The 17,072-nt window shown below is 43.7% G+C and overlaps 1 protein-coding gene across 2 annotated transcripts in view; it reads left to right on the top strand.

Moving 5' to 3' along the window:
• Nucleotides 1-17,072, top strand: part of ASIP (agouti signaling protein) — a 313,764-nt gene that overhangs the window by 228,446 nt on the left and 68,246 nt on the right. For both annotated transcript variants that reach the window (XM_069243819.1, XM_069243820.1), the window contains exon 3: nt 10,325-10,386. In XM_069243819.1, the coding sequence (XP_069099920.1) occupies nt 10,325-10,386 (62 nt within the window). The remainder of the gene's footprint in view (nt 1-10,324; nt 10,387-17,072) is intronic.

Raw genomic sequence — 17,072 nt, 5'->3', positions numbered from 1 at the left:
TCAATTTGTCTGCAGAGTGGCTGATTTTATACCAAATTTTAACCTCCTCTGCTCTTGCAGCCAAGTCTTGCCGTACAAGTCCAAATTCAAGGTGGAGCTGTGCTGGTGTAGTGGAGTTTGATCATTTGAAGACCTGTCTGAATACTTTGAGCTGTGTTTTATCTTTATTTAAATGACTGTTAGTAGAGGACAAAGTGATGGACCACATAGCCGTTTGGCCAGTAGGGAGAAAGCGTAAATTAATGCTGGAACTCTTTGCAGGATGTATTTCTTCTGTTGGCGGAAGGAGCCCTGGGGGTCTAAAATTACTCCAAGGTATTTGAGTACAGCACCATCTCTAAAGAATCATTGCTTAAAGCCATCCTTGATTTGGGGGTGTGCTTGCAGCCTACACACATTATTTTCAATTTTGACACATTGATTTCCTGCTGGTTGGATTCAACGTAGTCTGCGAGGATGTTTAGGGATCTTTGTAGCCCGACCTTAGTGTCGCTGAGAAGTACCAGATCATCTGCATAGAGTAAGTGTGTCAGTCAGAGACTTCCCAGGTGAGGGGGGTGAACGTTTCTGGTGTCCAAAGCTGGGGTCAAGTCTGCCATAGATAAATTGAACTGATGTGGGGCAAGTACGCAGCCTTGCTTCAGACCAAGGGTTGTGGAGACTTTCCTTGAAAGCCTTGTGTCATTTCCGATCTTTATGCGCACCCATGTGTCTGAGTTTAAAGCAATTATTGCATTGAGAAGGGGCGGTCGGAAGGCCCCATTGCTTTAGCTTGCTCCAGACCAGGTGCCTATTCACTCGGTCGAAGGCGGCCTTAAAGTCGATGAAACCAAGATGTAGTTTCCTGTGCTGCCGTCTACTCTGTTTTAGCAGAAATGAAGTTATTAAGATATCCGTTGTGGTTCCCACACCTTTCCTCAAGCCTGTTTGGTTGGGTGTTACGATTTTATGTTTTTCAGAACATGTTGTTAGTTCAACGAGGAGCTGGGAGGCTTAGTTCTTTGCCTCAACATCAATGAGGGTGATTAACCTGTAGTCGCCCGGGTTATCTCTATTGTCACCCTTGAAGATTGGATTGATTATAGAGCCTTGCTAGCTCTCAGGGATGCCTCCTCCTAAGAATGCTCCCTGATATAAGAAGGTTAGCACTTCTGATCAGAAGGCTGCTTCTTCCCTAAAAATGGCTTGTGGAAGGCCATTTACACCGGAGGCTCCTTCCCGACGGGCCTTTAGGATTGCTCAGTATGTCTTGTCCATCGACTGGGCGAGTTTGAACATCTCACCTTTATTCCTGCAAGATGTTTCCCATTGCGGGTGACCATGCCGGTAGCTGCGGACTATTTCCACTGAGGTGGCACTTTGCTGTGAAGATTGTCGTGAGGTAGCTCACCCAAGTCATTTGCGGGATGTTTGAGTTGTTGATTGGGTTCCCTTGAGTATTTCGATTATTGATGATACCCCAGAATTCCCTGTTTTTTTTTCATATATTATTTTTAGCCGAAAGGAGCTTGTAACTTCGGCCTTGTCTTTACATATTTGTCTTTTGTACTGTTTCTTTGAGTTCTTCAGTTATTCCCAGAGTAGCAGATTGCCTGGGCGAGCCTTCAGAAGTCTTGTAAGCTTTCTTTGAGCTTTTTTGAGGAACTGGGCTTGTTTTGAAAGGCGGGCCAGGATAACTCGACGAGTTGGCTGTGGTGGGATTTGGGGAGAATGTTGGTCCAGTATTTTCACTCATAAGTTCTCCCAGGCATTCATTATGTGTTGTGGGTTTTAAGGCTCTCCCACATCTACAGTTTTGCAGATAAAGATAGGGCTCCTATTGTGGTGGATGACCAACATAGTGTCTTCAAACTTGTTGACCTTATTGAGCCCGTTTGTGCCGGGGCAGGTTCATTCACAGGCAGTGAGGACCTTAAGGTCAGTATTTGATATGAGTGGTCGCTGGAAGTGGTATATTTTATTTGAAATTGCTGTACCAAAGGGATCAGAGGCGGTGTGACTAAGGTGTAGTCTAGAATATACAGTGAATTAGGGTGTTAGAACGTGTGGCTTGGGGGAGAATCACCGGTGATCCTACCATTTGGTACCCATAGTTTGAGGTATTCCAGTGACATCACCAAATGTGCTCCCTGCTGATCACGACAAGTAAAAGTCAATGACACCTGTGTTGGGGCGTTCCAGTAGGAGTTGACTGCGCTTAATATTTTGTCTTCCTCTTGAGTCTTAAATAAGTTCGAGTTAAGGTCTCCTGTCAGAATGATGTCCCAATCAGGGTGGGTCTGGTGGTAGTACGTGGTGATAGCTGTTAGGTTTTTTTTCTCAGCCCGTTTGCGGGAAGAGCCAGGGTGTACGTAGGCATTGACCAATAACACCGGTGTCCCATTGTTGGAGTTCCAATTGCAGAGTTTGAGCACTTCGCAGTCTTTGACTTCTTGTGGCAGCTCTTCTCTATCCATTTTCAGGGTCAATGAGAAATAAACTGCTAGGCCCCAACATGGCCTCCCATGCTGTTTGTGCTTAACTGCATTTATTTGAAAGGACATGAAGCCCGACGGCAGAAAAACCTGTTGTGACCAGGTTTCCTGAAGTGCGATTATATCCATTTTATGCACAGCTTTGGGTGGAGAGCCTGTTTCCAACAATGATTGGGCACCTGTTATGTTCCAGGAAAGCAGCCTTAGGTGCTTCTGATCTGGACATGGCCATGATGGTTGTGATTCTCATGCGAGGCTAGGGGTATTAAGGGCTACCGGAAGCCACTCCCATCTGGCTTTGACAAATGAAGTTTGAGTTTGAGTCGGGTAGTTTCTTTGGTTACCAAAAGGCATGGGGGAGATACCTAGGGTGCCCCTCAAGACCGTTGTAGGTAGTTCATCCACTACCATGGGAGCGTTAGAGCTCAGGAGCGGATACGGGTATCTGTCCAGCTCTGGCCTGGCAATGGAAATCCCCCAGGTCTCAAAGCACAAAGCAAACATCCGTCTGTTGCCTACTATTTCTGCTGATTCCCAAGTTTTAGAGTGGCGTCCAGTCTGTTGTTGTCCTTCGCTGGTTGGAATTCTACAGTTAGTTCTGCGGAGGACAAGGTGTTAAGCTCTGGAATTGCTATTAGGAGCCTCACAATGTTCCCTCTATTTAGGATGTCGTGGTTCCCCTGAGAGGTATAGTGTGGTTGAAACTGCAGCTTAAGGGGGAGTCCGTCGTGCATTGATGGCTGTGATTGCCGAGACAATACATTATTTAGTACTGTGCTTGGTATTTTGTGGCTATACTGTCCTCTGTAAGGCTCCTTTCCCTGGCAGAACCTAATAAAGAGTCACACATCTGGCCATCCTCTAATGAATGGTTAACTAGTGATGCCACCAAGACTGCAGTAGGCCAAAAATGTGTGGACTCTTTGTACAATCACCTCCCTAGAACAGGTTTTTTTTAACCTGCTTTTGTTATCTAGCTGGGGCCAGAGGAAAGGGGCTACGAGCTGGACTGGGTGCTACTGTGTGCTGTACAGCGCCAAGAGTTGTCGCAGGGGATGGTGAGGATGCTTCTGTAGAGCTAAGAGAAAGTCTCCGCTCTGTTTGATCGAGCTTGTTGCTAATAACGCTGACAGCACATTGTATCATCTGGTCAATTGAGTTTGAAGTAACAGAGGGTGAAGAAATACTGTGGGGACCACCCACTTTCCTCTTCGCCATTCTACAATTTTAGGAGCACCAGAATGCCAAGACCGCACAATACCCAGTCCAAAAACCACTCAGTTGCTGGAGAATAGCCTGGGACTGACACTAGTGATTCGAATGGCAATGGACGTTCAAAGAGTTAATCGTTGGCAGTACCTGTCGGTGAGAACACAGTAGGGAAGGGGACGAATGCCCCATGCACCCAGTACCCCCAAGTAAGCAAAAATAAATTAATTAATGAAGAAGAATCCGGTATGATAGTTCAAATCATTGGCCCACCCCAGTCCAGTTAATTCTAACCTAGTAGAAGGAGCAGTATGTCCGATTAGCGCAGCTGCGCCCGCCAGAAGAAGAATAAAATAGTCCTTCTTCCCAAGCACCCTGAGCACCCAACTGCATCTGACGGCTTCTTGTGCTCCTAGTGCTCTGCAACAGCAAATGCGTTTCAGCATAACTCTCCTCCTCCGGCAACAGTTATGGCCTTAACATCACAGTGAGGTATACCAGCAGTAACACCAGCAATGGCATCCCTCATTTGGCCACATAACTCCTCCCCCTGGTCTTGCTGAGCCACTGCCTCCACCCACACTGCCCAGGGGCCAACAAATAATAACAGGATTGCAAAAAAGGCGCAAGGTGAAAAGAGGCAGGTCTCTCTAAACTATCCTCAATAATTGTAATGCAAGGGGTGAATACGCCTTATTGTTTCAGACTGGAGCAAATCAGGGCAAAACAGAGTCCAAACAAAGTCCGAGAGGTTTTTGTAGACCACCAGAGGATTCCGGGGGCTATGGAAGTCAATTGTCAACATTGGTTAGAGTTCCACAGCACAGCCAGGAAAAAAAACTAGCATTTGTTGCAGCTACAGGAACTACCCCATCCTATCCACCCTTTGGAACACCTGGAACCACCCACCTCAGCGAGCGGGCCGGGTACAATGGTGGCAAGCAGGGGCAGCAGTTGCAGCAGAATGCACTCTGCAAATGCTGCAAACGCCATGAGGAAATGAAAATAGAAAAAAAAACTTAGCCCGGTCAGCTGCAGATAATTGGTTAAATAATAAAATGGTGTACCACTTGCACGAACATGAAGTCCTCGGCTTTCGGGAGCTTCAACTCACACACCGCACCATACCATGGCGTGATTCCAAAGTGAGCTCCCACTGTAGGACCCTGTAGGACCCACTACAGATCCCCTAGCTGTAACTCCACAGCTCCTCAGTGCTACAACACCCCAGCGCCATGGCAAACGCCAGCTGGCTAGAGTTATAGGGGACCCACTAGACGGTAACCAAAACCGTCTCCCATTGCTCCCGCTCTGCTGACGGCATGTGGGCAGACACGAGCACGGTGTCAGGGGGAGGGTTTATCCATTTTTATGGGGGTGAGGAGCATGGCATGCCCCTGCTGGGCAGCTCCTGTACTGTGGTTCCCACGTTGGGAATACGACTGCACGTTTAGGATGGCAACACTGCCAAGTATGGGAGACTGAGTTTACCCTACACCTTAGTAGCTGTCAGCCTAACTCCTGGCTAGCTCACAGTACCTCACGCAAACCTGAAAACCTTGTGGGGTAAAATGTAATTACAGCAACCTGAACATGTAACACAGACTCCCCAGCAGTGGTGGTTCCTTCACAGGAACACAGGGGCATTGACCCACTATTGCTGTGAGTCACTACATTCCAGGCTTATTAGTTGGGTTAATAATTAATTTTAATAGCCCCGTACCTCCATTCTATTTTCTTCTATATGGGGCAAGTCTGGTTCTCTCTTGAAAGCCGTAGGTGGCTGGGATGAGAAGCTGATTCTGTTAATCGAGCTGCGCATGTCAGATTGGCTGGTATTTTGCTGTGGCCAACCTGACATAAACAGTCCAGGCTTCCACACTGAAGGCTGCCATGGACCTGCATCAGCAAAGACACAGCCACATCGGTCTTTAATGGAGTGTTGTGCTTCCAAGGCCCATCCTATCCTAGAACTTCTCTTATGCTACTTAGTATTATATGCAGCATATGAGCAGTGCTTGGATTGTCTGGGGAGCTTGGGTTTACCTTCACATAAAAACAGAAGTACTGAGCACAAGATCAATATAGTGGCTGGCATCTGGCAGGCACTCGGTGGGGAACAGTGCAAACAACAGTATGAACTCTGTAAAAGCTGGCTGTAAAACAGGCATCACCATTGTTAAGTTTAGTTTAGTTTATGGGATTTATAGAGCGCATGGCTACCCAGAGGCCTCCCAGCGCTGATTGGGAGTCATTAGACAATAGGAACAGGACTATACTGTGAACAGTACAGTTTTCAGTTTTCTACGAAAGGAAAGTTCAGACATGTCATGACGAAGCTCTAGGGGGGGGAGTTCCAGATTTTAGCTGCTGTACAAGGCAAAGGATCTACCCCCCCATTTAGGTTCTTTTGCACAAAAGGAGTTAATAAGAAAAGTTGTAGAGGGTATTATCATTTTTCTAAGAAAAACTGGATCCTTATTTTGAAGGGCTCGGTGTACAAAACTCATAGTTTTACAAATGATGCGCTGTCCAAAAGGAAGCCAATGGAGAGAAGCCAATGCTGGGGTGGCAGACACATGTCTGGGGGTATCTGTGACTAAGCGAGCCACAGCATTCTGCACCACTTGTAGTCTTCTTAGGACATAAGAGGGGGAACTCAGGAACAACACATTCCCGTAGTCAAGACGTGATAATATCAGAGCCTGAATATGGAGTCTTTCGTCTGAGAATGGAAGAATCTTAAAGATTTTCCTGAGAGTTACTAGAACACCAAAACAGGTAGCTGTCAGTTTCTCGGAATGGCATTCCATTGTAAGGTGAGGGTCTATCCAGAAGCCCAGACTTTTTATGGTTTCCTTTGGCGGGGGAAGGCCTTTAAACCAATCCACAGCTGGAAAAGGAGACTTAAGTAATGAAAAGTTCCCAACCATCATGACTTCCGACCATTACTCTCTAAAGCCTCCCTTTGCCTAACCCCATTTTAATAAGGAGCAGAGTTGCTTGCTTATTTAGCTGCTTTGCCTGGAAGCAAATTGTAATCAACTGCTTGAGCAGCTGTGGAATGCCTTGTGCCGGCATTAAAAGATGTGACTCTATTGACGTTACTTGTGGTAAAATGTTTCCTCCATTGGCAAGCGGGCCTTTTCTTGCTATTTATGACGAGATAACATTTAAACCACATCTGAAATTAAATAAAGCCGTGATTTACCTCAGCAGACATTAAATGACAGCTGAAATCTCCATGGCGTAATGAAAGAGCTCAGTCCCAATGGGAATAATAACGACTGTTTGGCATGCATGTCAGAGAGTTAGAAACTTTCTAAATTTGATTTCTACTTTCTAGATATCAGGGAACCATGGAAAGCATTGCATGCCCTTTCCTATTATGGGGTGGAAAATAGTCAAGCGATCAATCCAACAAATAACTCATATTTATGTTTATCTTTTATATTCTAGTATTGCGCAGACCATGAATACACTTTTTAAATGCTGAATGGATTAATTCTCACAATGCAACAGATCCTTCAGAGCAGAAAAAACTGTTGCCTAGCAAACAACAAGAATAACTGATTCACGAGGAGAGAGAATATGACAATTGAGAGCGAAATCACAGCAGATTCATTCATTTGAAGTCATGCAAATGCTTATATGGACTTTAACATATTTCTGATCAGGTTTCAAATAGATGCCTCATACAGTCAACATTTTCTAAATAAGCATCATGCCCTTTTAAGTGCACTGACTATGGAGGAATGTGCTGGACTCCACCTTCATCATTGCTGCAGTGGAGCCCTATTTCTTACCATCGGTGAAGTGTTCTGTGGAGAGAGAAAAGATTCTTAGATAATTTTACCTTTAATCTGTGATAGTGCAGCAGTTGCTCTTCAGGTGTACACAATGCTTAGTTACCTTAAGAACGTGCGGGGCGAAGGGCTGTTGTGGGCCCCACATAGTCTGATCACACACAGCTGAGACACTATTGCTCAGAACCTGCTTCCCTCCCATGTCAGACCTATGTTTTTAGGTCTAGCTGAGGAGAGCTATTTGTCCCAAAACCCCATCCATTCACCTCTCCATACATAACCCACACATCCATTCATCCACCCACCATCACATTTGCCCATTCATCTATCTAGCCTCCTCAAACACATCCATACATACGTAACTGCATGCATACCTCCACCAATCCACCCATCCACAAGTAGCAAGTAACACTGATCAATTTCTTAACAATGAGTGTATAAACCGTTAAGGTATTCTAAATCAGTGATTTAGTTCCTGTTTATATTTCACATGTTTTACTTAATATTGCATTCCTTAAGAGTGCTCACTATTTCCAGGATGTTGTATTTCTATATTTTTGTGTTGCATATTTCTCTTCCACAGTGCATACTTTGAACTTCAGGCTTTTTTACGGGTTACCATTGAGAGCTCTACAGCAAAGGCCGAAGGCAGCATGAATTTCACACAGCGCCTGTCAGCGGGTTAAAAAAAAAATCAGAATACTTAGTCATCCAATCCTTGGCCTCTCTGTGGAACAAACAAACCAATGGTCACTTCTTTTTTTGTGCATTTGTGATTCTGTGCAACTGTGAGTGAAGGAGGTACACTGCTGACAAATATTTGAGAAGGCAAAAGTAAATTAAATTACAGTGCTTACAGGTGAGTCAGTGTGTTGTGTTTGGGGGTTGTAAAGTGAAGTTCTCTAGTTATACTGAATAAGCAGCTACCTACATCATTATCATATGAAATCTCTTTATTGATGTGATAACTAAGCTTTCACAATTGCTTGATTAACCTTCTTGCTTTCTTAAATTCACTTGAAAATGCACCATTTGACCACTCTTAAATGTTTCCTGGGGGGAGAACCCCCCAAACCTAGCTTCTGATAGTCTGGCTCGCTCGCTACTACACGGGGGACGGGAAGCGGTGCAGCTTGGAGCCATCCTATGCTTCGAACTGGTTGTAGGGCTAGTTAAGTGGTTGGCACAAAAAGGGCTGCAGATCCACTAGTAGCATTTACTTTACAGACCCGGGGTACCTGTATACACTTCACTAGGTACTTAAAAATAAATCACATGTGCCAATTATACCATGTTTAAAGGAGAGAGTATACGCTCCTTAGCACTGGTTAGCATTGGTACACTGTGCAGAGACCAAAAGTCAGCAATTTGTTTTTTTAGCAAAACAGGAGGGGCGATGGAAAAAAGCTTGTGGTACTACCACCCAAGAGTGTCTGGTCTAAACCTGTCTTTTCTATTTCTAGCATTCGCAGTCTCCTTTCTCTTTCTATTTGTGTGTGTTTCAGTTTTTCTCACACACACCTCTATGGAACTTTCTCTCCCTCAATTACCCCACTCTTCCTCTATCTCTCTGTGCCTCTCCCTCTCCTCGGGTCTCTTTCTCTGTTTCTGTTCCTCTCTTTTTCCCTCTCATTTTCTGTCACTCTCTCATTCCTCTCTCTATACATATTTTTCTTCCTCTCTCTCTATATCCCTCCATTTCTATCTTTCTCTCCTCACCCTCCTTCGTGCTATAATGAATCTAAAGATGCTGGTTATGAATAAGACGTCACTGAGACCTAAGAAGCTGGTAGTGGTGGTGCCACACATAGGTTTGAACTACATTTGAGCCTAGTGTTTTAGAAAAGCAATATCGGATTACATAAAATCCCATTCAACCTCATTGGGTAGCCAGTGTGTCTAATAAAATGATTGCCTGGCTCGCAAATGGTGCCCTATAATTTGGCTAGCCTTCCCTAACTGGGAACTGGTACTGGTAACTGGTCATAATTAACATTTTCCTTCCAGCATATCCAAGTGGATAAGAAACCAGGGCCCATATGTACAAAGCTATTTAGCATTTCTTAACGGACCGAATCGCTATTTCTGGCTGTTAAGAAATGCTAAATAGGATTTCCATCTGTACAAAAGCAGAATCACAATTGCAAAGTGCAATTTCTGCCCCCTAGGAAGTGCATTTTGCGATTACCAAAATGGGAGATTGCAACTAGGGATTTCCTATTTGCTATTTCCTAAGCAAATGTACAAAGCATTTCCTATATGTGAAATGGGCATTTAGGAAATGCTATTACCATTGAATCCAATTCAATGGTAACCATGTGCACAATGAGAAAAGGCACCCAAAATATACTTTTTGCAGGGCCATATGTGCACACTCGTCCCGAGGGCTTTTGAGTGCTTCACATGTGACCACTTTCTTTTTCATTGATATAAGGAGGGCCCTAGGCCCATAGGTATGGTTTCTTTTGCATTTCCTAAATAGCTATTTTCTATTATGAAATCACAAATTTGGAAATGCAAAACCATTCACACCTTTAGGCCTTAGGCCCATAGGATCAAACGGTTTGCATTTCCTAAATATCGATTTCCTAATATCGATTGCGACTCAGTAGGAATTGCTATTACGAAATAGCAATTATAGTACATCCCATTTTGCATTTCTTAAACAGCAATTTCTTAGGATTCACTATTTATGAAATGCAAAATAGAAGTTTCATAAATATCAGCCCATGTTATCCCATAGGTAAGCATACGGGTTGCAGAGAGGGTATCAGAGCTTTCTTTTTGCTTCAAACTCAGCCTGTTAATTCTGTATAATTTTATTTTTATTTTCAGAATTAACCAAAACATCACGAAGGATGAGCAGGTCCGAGGCAGAGAAGATGAAATTGTCTAAGGTACAATACCTTTTGTCTAAATATCTGTTATAAAGTAGCTATGTCAGGATACATCCTGTTAGGCACATAACTTCTTTTTCCTAAATAGGATAACATTTTTTCCTGAATAGTATAGCTTTTCTAGATCAAAACCCATTCACAACTCTATTATAGGTGGCGTGGCACCTAGAGCAGCAATGGCTGCCTGATGATGATGTAAAGTCATGAAGTGTTCACCCATATCCAGATGCAAACACAATCATAAATGTTTTATTTTTAATTTTTATGTAGAGCTCCATCTCAGTGAGGCATTAGGGCAGTTTCACAGTTACAAGGCACTGTTACTGTAGCACACACACTGAGGTAGACTCGGTAAGAAAAGTACAAGAGGTTAGAATGCTCACAAGGTTGTTGTGGAAAGTTTTGAGAAGCTAGTTGCAGTAGAATGGTGGTTATATTGCCTTACGAACCTCAGCTTTCACCCACCTGATGTTGCGTTTCCTAGATCAATTGGTGTCCTCATGTGCTATTCACAATAATGTGGCTTCTGGATTACCAGTGACAGCCTAGAATGGTTCATATGATCCTTGATTACGTATTATTTTATACGCATCATAAGTCAGGTGCCCCTGCACTGACCATGCACTTGGAAGAGGTCCCCCTGCCAAGCACCCTTGCAATGCTCACTGTCTGCTGTGCAGATAGTGAGCATTAAGAGGGTGCTGGTGGCCACTGCGGCGGCAGCATTGCAGAGCTGGTGACAATGCTGCTGCCACTTTCCCACTTGACTGATGGGCGTAAACCTTGCTTTCTGCCCGTCAGCCCAGCAGGAATGTCGTAATGGGTCGGTGGGAAAGCAGCCAGTATGGTGCAACCTCTCCGTCGGACGTTCAGAGGATGGATCTTTCCATCTACCAAACTCCTAATCAGGCCCTAAGTGAGAGAAAGCACACTATTTTGTGAAATAACCAGCATTTTTGAAATACTCCCAAACAGTGTGAGGGAGAGAGTGTGTGTGTGCGTTTTTGTTTGTGTATGTAAAAGTCCTGGTGAAATCCAATAGACACCTCACCATACCCCATAAAAGCCCTTTTACCTAGTATATATCAAAAGATACATTAGTTAGGTGGGTGTATTACCCCCATACACCTCCTGAAGCTACGCCTCTGGCTACCTGGTGTTCAAGAGGGAATCTCAGTGAGATATATTAAAACTAATGTTTCCTCACAATAAATTTTATAATAGATGTCAAACGTTTCAAAGGAGAAGATCTTCCCAATGATACAGATTCCAAAGGAAATGTTTAAGTAAAAAACGATTACAAATAGGACCAGGAATCTTAACATATATAGATGGTTAATTGAAAAAATTACATACGGGCCACAAAAAGAACACCTCACCAGCACAGTGAGCAAGGCAATTACAACAGTGATCAAGTGTTAATTAAATAAAAAGTTACAAGAACACAAAATCATAATAAGGAGTTACAGTTGCATGCAAATTTATTCATTCTGTCATTACTCACAACCAGCAACTAAGGTTTTGAGAATTCGAGCCTAAAGCTGATAGATGAGGCCTTCCTCCCTAATGAACATCAGTCAAACGCCATCAAATGACTCAGTTTTAGGGAAGGATAAATCATGAATTCCAATTGAAAAAAATTAGATATGTCAATCTCCAAGAATTTAAGAGCCCCTTGTGTGATTATATCGCCACATTAGCATAACTTTTTTGACTAATGTGATGATATTATGGAAAACGCTGCAACAGATTTACAAAGTGGTGCAATGCATGCATTGAGCAATTTGTATTCCCTTGCGCCACATTATGCCTGCACCAGGCATAATGTATGCAAAGGGGTGTTCCCCTGTTAGAGTGGGCCGAAAAAACGGTGCAAAGAAATCTAAAAGATTTCTTTGCATAATTTTTTGCCATTTTTAACACCTGCTCAGAACAGGCGTTAAAAGGGGGCACACCACTGGTTACAATGGGCTCCAAAGTCCTATTCAGGTTAAGCGCCAAAATGTTGGCACTCACCTTGAACAGTACATCAATAGATTCCAAAATTCTGACACTGTTCTCACCTACTCTGTGCCATGGTGCGCCGTACTTTAAATATGGCATACACATGGTGAAAGTGTTGGAGGGTTAAGGGGCGCAAGGACAGTGGCACTGTACTAGGTGCTGCACCACTTTTCCTACAACTGCCCCTTAAAGTTTAACTGACAGCCAAGGATTTGCTCACTTGAGGAGATCCTTGGCTTACCTTACTTGGTAAATCATGATATTTAGAAATTCTACAGGGACTGTCTAGAGCTGGATCATCACACTCTGGTTCTGACACAGTAGGGGAGAAACACAGTCAGTAGAATTAAATATAACTAGTCTTATACATGTTGCATTCTGGAAAGCAATGCTGAGTAAACAATTACAACTGCTCAGTGGGGTGTGCATGATTTAAAAATAGTGTGGCGTATAAAGGCCCATATTTATACTTTTTGACGCTAAACTGCGCTAACGCAGTTTAGCGTCAAAAAATTTTGCGCCGTCTAACGCCATTCTGAAGCGCCATGCGGGCGCCGTATTTATGGAATGGCGTTAGACGGCGCAATCAGACCGGCGCTGCCTGGTTTGCGTGGGAAAAAACCACGTAGACCAGACAGCGCCGGCGTAGGGGGAAAATGGCGTATGGGCGTCTTAAAATGGGGCAAGTCAGGTTACGTCGAAAAAATCGTCGTAACCCGACTTGCGCCATTTTTTTCCGACGCCCATCCCCCATCAACATGACTCCTATCATTGTAAAGATAGGAGTCATGCCCCCTTGCAAAATGGCCATGCCCAGGGGACTTCTGTCCCCTGGGCATGGTCATTGGGCATAGTGGCATGTAGGGGGGCACAAATCAGGCCCCCCTATGCCACAAAAAAAAAAAAAAAAAATACTTACCTGAACTTACCTTAATGTCCATGGGATGGGTCCCTCCGTCCTTGGGTGTCCTCCTGGGGTGGGCAAGGGTGGCAGGGGGGGTCCCTGGGGGCAGGGGAGGGCACTCTGGGCTCATTTTGAGCCCACTTGTCCCTTAACGCCATGCCTGACCCAGGCGTTAAAAAGCGGCGCAAATGCGCCGTTTTTAGCCACGCCCACTCCCGGGCGTCTCTTTTGCCCGGGAGTATAAATACCACGTAAAGGCCTGGGAGTCATTTTTTAAGACGGGAACGCCTCCCTTGCATATCATTAACGCAAGGAAGGGGTTCACGCAAAAAAATGACGCACATTCCGGGAACTTTGGCGCTAGACGCCTCTAACGCCATAGAATAAATATGGCGTTAGTTGGCGTTAGTTTAGCGTCGAATTTGCGTCAAAAAAAACGACGCAAATTCGGCGCAAACGGAGTATAAATACGGCCCAAAGTATTTTGATAACTGGCAAATGCAGTGTTCGTTTTTACAATGCTTGCAGACTCTAATTCAATGTATGTGACTGCAGATTCCTCAAATGTAAATTACCAAATGTTCAACCCCCCCAAGCCCTTCATTACCTAATCACCATGTGTAGCATTACTATAGGCTCACTGCTGTGGTTTCGAGCATGCCAGGCATCACAGTACAACTGCGTAGGCAAAAGACATACAGCACCTTCAGTGAACCTTAATTTTTTATTACTGAAGTCTAGTCCACTGGGAAGTAATTCTACCAGAGTTTCTATACTCCCTCAACAGTATTTTTTTTGTTTTACTCTTGGGCAAGGAAGATGAACATATACAGCATTGGTGCCAAGGGCATCGCTATCATTGGTGTTGTGGGTGAAATAAATGGGTTTCCTTGAATAATGAAAATCGGTCTTTGATTTGATGTGCACTGATTTTCGAAGTAAATTATAGTGAACCCTTATAAAGGAGGCCACTCATTTAACTACCACCTGAACATTGATGAGATGACAGTGTGTTAAAGATGATTGAAAGCGTAGCAAAGCGCTAAGGACCACATTACGACATTGGCGGTCCAAGGACCACCAATACTGTGGTGGCTGTCTGACCGACGTGGTTGTGGCAGTCTGACCGCTACGTTATGAGGTTGGCAGGCAGACCCACCAACCTACCGCCTTCCCCGTCAGGATCCTAGCTCCCGATGGGCTGACAGCGGTGCAGGTTGTAATCAGCCAGGGTGGTGCTGCTGATTACAACTCTGTTCTCCGCCAGCCTTTTAATGGAGGTTTTACCTCCATTATAAGGCTGGTGGAGAACAAGTGCAGACCACAGGGGGTCCCTGCCCAGCACCCTTGAAATATCACTGCCTGCTGTGCAGACAGTGCACATTTCAAGGGTGCTGGTGCTCCCTGCATGCAGCAGCATTGCCATCGGCTCTATTAAAAGCCTGCGACAATGCTGCCACCACTTTCCTACTGGGCTACTGGTTTCCAGTCAGCCCAGTGGAAATTCCTAATGGGGCCAGTGGGCAGGTCGTCAGGATGGCAACGACCACCCCATGAGGTCCCATCCACCACACTCGTAATCAGGCCCTAAGTTGATTAATGAATTATATGAGGTAATTGGAATGGTACACTAAAAGACCTTGTTATTGACACCTTGCCTGACTGCATATTTTCACAACTGAACTAGTAAACAGTGCAAGAGGATGAAGCACTCACAATTCTCCATGAATTCTCTGTATAATGAATTCTATATGCATCCAGTGTTAACATAGTTATAGCTTTTTACAGGCAGTTTTATAATATGCATTTGCATAAATGTAATGAATATGGGCTATCGAGTTAATGTTTTGCTCAAGAATGTTTTCTCCAAATTGAGGGAATCATCTTTTTTTTGTATCATTGTTGAAAACACTTCATCGACTTTTTTTTGTTACAAGCTAGCTCATAAGCAGTACAAATACATCGTATGAAACATATCTTCAACTATGGTGCAGTTTTGAAGATGTACGTCCATGATTTACTTGAGAAATTAAATGTAAACATTTATAGATATCGGACAGTTGGTGTCCAGGTATGCCTTTATTGGCAAGTTTAAAAAAGACTAGTCAATCCTGATTGGTTGGTTTTATCCCAATATGTTATGGCAGCCATTGCAAGGGTCAGGGACTTGGTCTCTGTGGTATTGTAAAATAATTAAAAAAAATATGTATGGGCAGAGTGAGCACACCCAAATCCTAGAGGGCATGTGGGTGGTGTGGGGGGCAATGGGGCCCTCTCCCACATTTTGTGGATGGCCATAACATGGACAACATGCTGTGGCAGTCATTACAGGACTCTGGGAGATGGATCCCTTTGAAATGCATTGTAGTGAATGGCAGGTTTTGAGGAGCACATATAAAGGGTGATAACTTATTTTAGTTGCAATCTAAATCATTTGTTGGTGGTACCAGTTGCAATATAAACCATTTGTTGGTGGTACCATACTAATAATAAGAATTGTGGCATGTTGTAAGGTGATTTTACCCTGTGGAAAATGCCGACCTGCTTCTGGGATTCAATTAATCATCCTTGAAAGAAAACTGTTTACTCATTATTTTCTCATTGAAGTTATGGAAGGTGCTCCAAAAGTTAAAATAAGAGCATAAATTCACACTATCTTTCTCAGCTATGTGAGAAGAAAGTCTGACATTCTCAGTAAAATGTGTACTTCCAACAGCAGCACCGCCTAGCAATTGATTCCCCTGAGTTCTGCTGCAGCCTTCCAAAGAGTTCTAAATAAAAACTATAGCGCTGGCAGTCTTACTTAAGACAAAAGTACTGCACACCTGAAGCCATCTTGATTGAATGAAACTGGTGACATTTATAACATTTCCCTAAGAAAGGAAGAAAATAAGGGGATTCATTTTTCATAGAAATTGTGGTTAGTGCTGTAGAAAGCAAAATTAGCAAACATTTTAACCCCTTCGCTGCCAGGCCTTTTCCCCCTCAGGTGCCAGGCCATTTTTTGGCTATTTGGGGCAGGGCGCGCTTAGGCCCTCATAACTTTTTGTCCACATAAGCTACCCACGCCACATTTGTGTCCTTTTTTCCCAGACTTTGTGGGTTCCCCTGAAGGAGACCAAGAAATTAGCCAAAAGACAATAAAAATTTAGTTTTTTAAAAAATAAATTGAAAAAAGGGCTGCAGAAGAAGGCTTGTGGTTTTTTCCCTGAAATTGGCATCAACAAAGGGTTTGCAGTGCTAAAATCACCAGGTTCCGAGCCTTCAGGAACAGGCAGATTTGAATCAGAAAACCCAATTTTGCAACACAATTTTTGCATTTTACTGGACATACCCCATTTTTATGATTTTTTGTGCTTTCAGCCTCCTTCCAGTCAGTGACATAAATGGGTGTGAAACCAATGCTGGATCCCAGAAACCTCAACATTTCTGAAAAGTAGAGAAAATTCTGAATTCAGCAATGGGTAATTTGTGTAGAAATTGAGGTAAAAAAACTGCCATTTTTCTCCATGTTTTACTCTGTAACTTTTTCCTGCAATGTCAGATTTTTTAAAGCAATATACCGTTACGTCTGCTGGACTCTTCTGGTCGCGGGGATATATAGGGCTTGTAGGTTCATCAAGAACCCTAGGTACCCAGAGCAAATAAATGAGCTGCACCTTGCAGTGGGTTTTCATTCTATACCGGGTATACAGCAATTCATTTGCTGAAATAAAAAGAGTGAAAAAAAGGTATCAAGAAAACCTTTGTATTTCCAAAATGGGCACAAGATAAGGTG

This window comes from Pleurodeles waltl, chromosome 7 (genome assembly GCF_031143425.1).
Source record: "Pleurodeles waltl isolate 20211129_DDA chromosome 7, aPleWal1.hap1.20221129, whole genome shotgun sequence".
NCBI classification, from domain to species: Eukaryota; Metazoa; Chordata; class Amphibia; order Caudata; family Salamandridae; genus Pleurodeles; species Pleurodeles waltl.
Note: the sequence above shows the minus strand (reverse complement) of the source record. Positions and strands in the feature narration are given on the sequence as shown.